This window comes from Theobroma umbraticum, unplaced genomic scaffold, assembly GCF_002168275.2.
Source record: "Theobroma umbraticum cultivar Fairchild unplaced genomic scaffold, ASM216827v3 scaffold_146.0, whole genome shotgun sequence".
NCBI classification, from domain to species: Eukaryota; Viridiplantae; Streptophyta; class Magnoliopsida; order Malvales; family Malvaceae; genus Theobroma; species Theobroma umbraticum.
In genome coordinates this window covers 7,199,568-7,201,769 of record NW_018397265.1, presented here as the reverse complement: position 1 = coordinate 7,201,769, position 2,202 = coordinate 7,199,568, and the positions used below count along the sequence as shown (strand labels likewise).

The window sequence follows — 2,202 nt, the reverse complement described above, 5'->3', positions numbered from 1 at the left end:
GTTATGTGTATGTCTGTCCTGGTGGAGTGGGGGTGGTGGGGTTTTTCATTTTCCCTGCATTGATGCTGGTCTTAGGAGTTTAGGTCACAAAGTACAAGTAGGGTTGAGTGGGTGCATTGCTTGGACCTCCATGGCTCAATTGTATGAGGCGGAGAAGCTTGTGACGAGACAGCCAAAGCGTATTGCCCACAGAAATTTAGGTGCAATGCTACAACTTGTCCCAATTGGTCGTTACGTCTCAAATTTTGAACTTTGTCCTTTTACGTGATTTTATGATTGCGCTTTTTGGATTCAATGCCTGTAATTGCGTGATTATTGACAGATGTCACGTCGATAGACCATTTGCCGGATGTTACTGGCCCGATGGACACAAGTAGTAGTGACGGGAATTATTCAGTTTAAATCGAAATAAATTATTTTGGTTTTTTTTTTAATTTTAGTATTAGTAGGTTAAAAAATGTAATTTATTTTGTTATATTTGTGTGATTTTTGGTGTTTAAAAGTTATAATAAATCAATCGAAATATTGATCATTAAATTTTTAAATATATTATATATAAATAGTGGTAATAATTTTTAAATACATGTAAAGAATAGCTCAAATATATATTTGAAAATATAGTAAAAAAGCACTTGTCATTCAGTTATTCTGGATAAATTTTTATTATTGTTGGAGGGAGGTATCTTAAAAAACACTTGTCAGTGACTAGACTAAGCACGCCGCTCTAAGACAAGACTATGAATTGGGACATCCACTACATAGCCGGAGCACTTTACAGTTGCAGCCTGTCAAACCATTGCTAGCTTTATACCAGGTATCACAGAATATTTTATTTATTTAATTTATTAATAAATTACTAGTACGTGATGAATATTTTAATAAAATATGTTAATTATATTTTCAACTTTTTAGATATTTATTGACTTTAACCCAAGAATGAGATGCCAAAGTTTGAACGGAAGCTTGATTATTTATTTATTTATTTGCCAACAAAGTTAAACAATGCTGAGACTTTGGTTGAAAATATTGCTGATTGTCCGACCTTTGTCTCAAATTTAAAACGCAGGCTTTGCTTTCCGTTACATATGTTGTAGGACTTGATTGGATTGTATATTAAAATAATTTATATGAGTTTAAATAGAATTTGAATTCTAAACCTATTCCTGGTCACAAGTTTGAATGTAGTTTAAAGAATGGTCATAAATATCCAAAATTTATATATTATTTTTTATTATAAATTTGTTGTAATTAATGAAATACTTTTTGAATTTGATTTTAAATTTTAATTTATTTTTATGAATTAATTTAATTTTAATAATATACATAAAAATTAATTTTAAACTAAATTTTTATTTTGAATTTAGATTTTAAAAAAAAATTTATAATTAAGGAAGAGGGATTTGGGTGCAAGTTCAAAATTGTTTTAATTATTAATAATTGTGTTGAATATTAAATAAAAAATTTCAATCAAGTTCTTATATAAATAATTAAATTATTTTAATTTAATTTGAATTCAAATATTTCAAAATCAACCTTTTTTTTTCTATATGGTCAACACCTAATTTCCGATTCACTGTTTCTAGCTAATTTCCTCTCCTAGACTCCCACCTAAAAAATAATTTAAAAATTAAAATAATACAAAATATGTACTAAAGGAAATAATAAATTAGATATATAAAACAAAGAATGAGATAAATAGACCGGAACCTTCCGTTTTCAATCTCGGCCCCGTGCTGCACCATCACCTTACGACAAAATTATTCTCTAAATTCAGTTTCCACAGCACAGTTGCAGTAGTACTACTTGATTTGCCTCGTCTTCCGAGTTACAGACTCAGTTCTTCACTACCCAAACTCACCCACAAAAGGTTGAGAGTAAGATATAACCATAAATATGGCCGCCGCCTCTGCTGCTACAGCAACGGCAGCTGCAGAGGAAGAGAAAACGAAAACCCTTAAACAAGAACTCTCTCTCCCAATCATCTTAGCGGACAGAGTCATCAAATCGGCTCAAGAAGCCGAGTCTTCCAAGTTCGAATGCGCCGAACTGGCCAAACAAGTCGACCGTCTCTCCCAGATGCTCCGCTCCTTCGTTCGTCTGTCCGCCACCGCCAACGCCACCGTCTACGACCGTCCCGTCCGCCGCATCGCCTCCGACATCACTAAGACACTCGAACGTGCCCTCTCCCTAACTCGCAAGTGT

General features: G+C 33.1%; 1 protein-coding gene across 1 annotated transcript in view; it reads left to right on the top strand.

The window, feature by feature from the left end:
* Window positions 1-1,388: 1,388 nt before the first annotated feature.
* The window catches only part of LOC110422455 (uncharacterized), a 3,667-nt gene continuing 2,853 nt past the window's right edge, over window positions 1,389-2,202 (top strand). Inside the window, exon 1 of the mRNA XM_021436377.2 lies at window positions 1,389-2,202. This exon is cut by the window's right edge and continues 2,853 nt beyond it. Within this exon, the coding sequence (XP_021292052.1) occupies window positions 1,894-2,202 (309 nt within the window). The 5' untranslated portion in view covers window positions 1,389-1,893.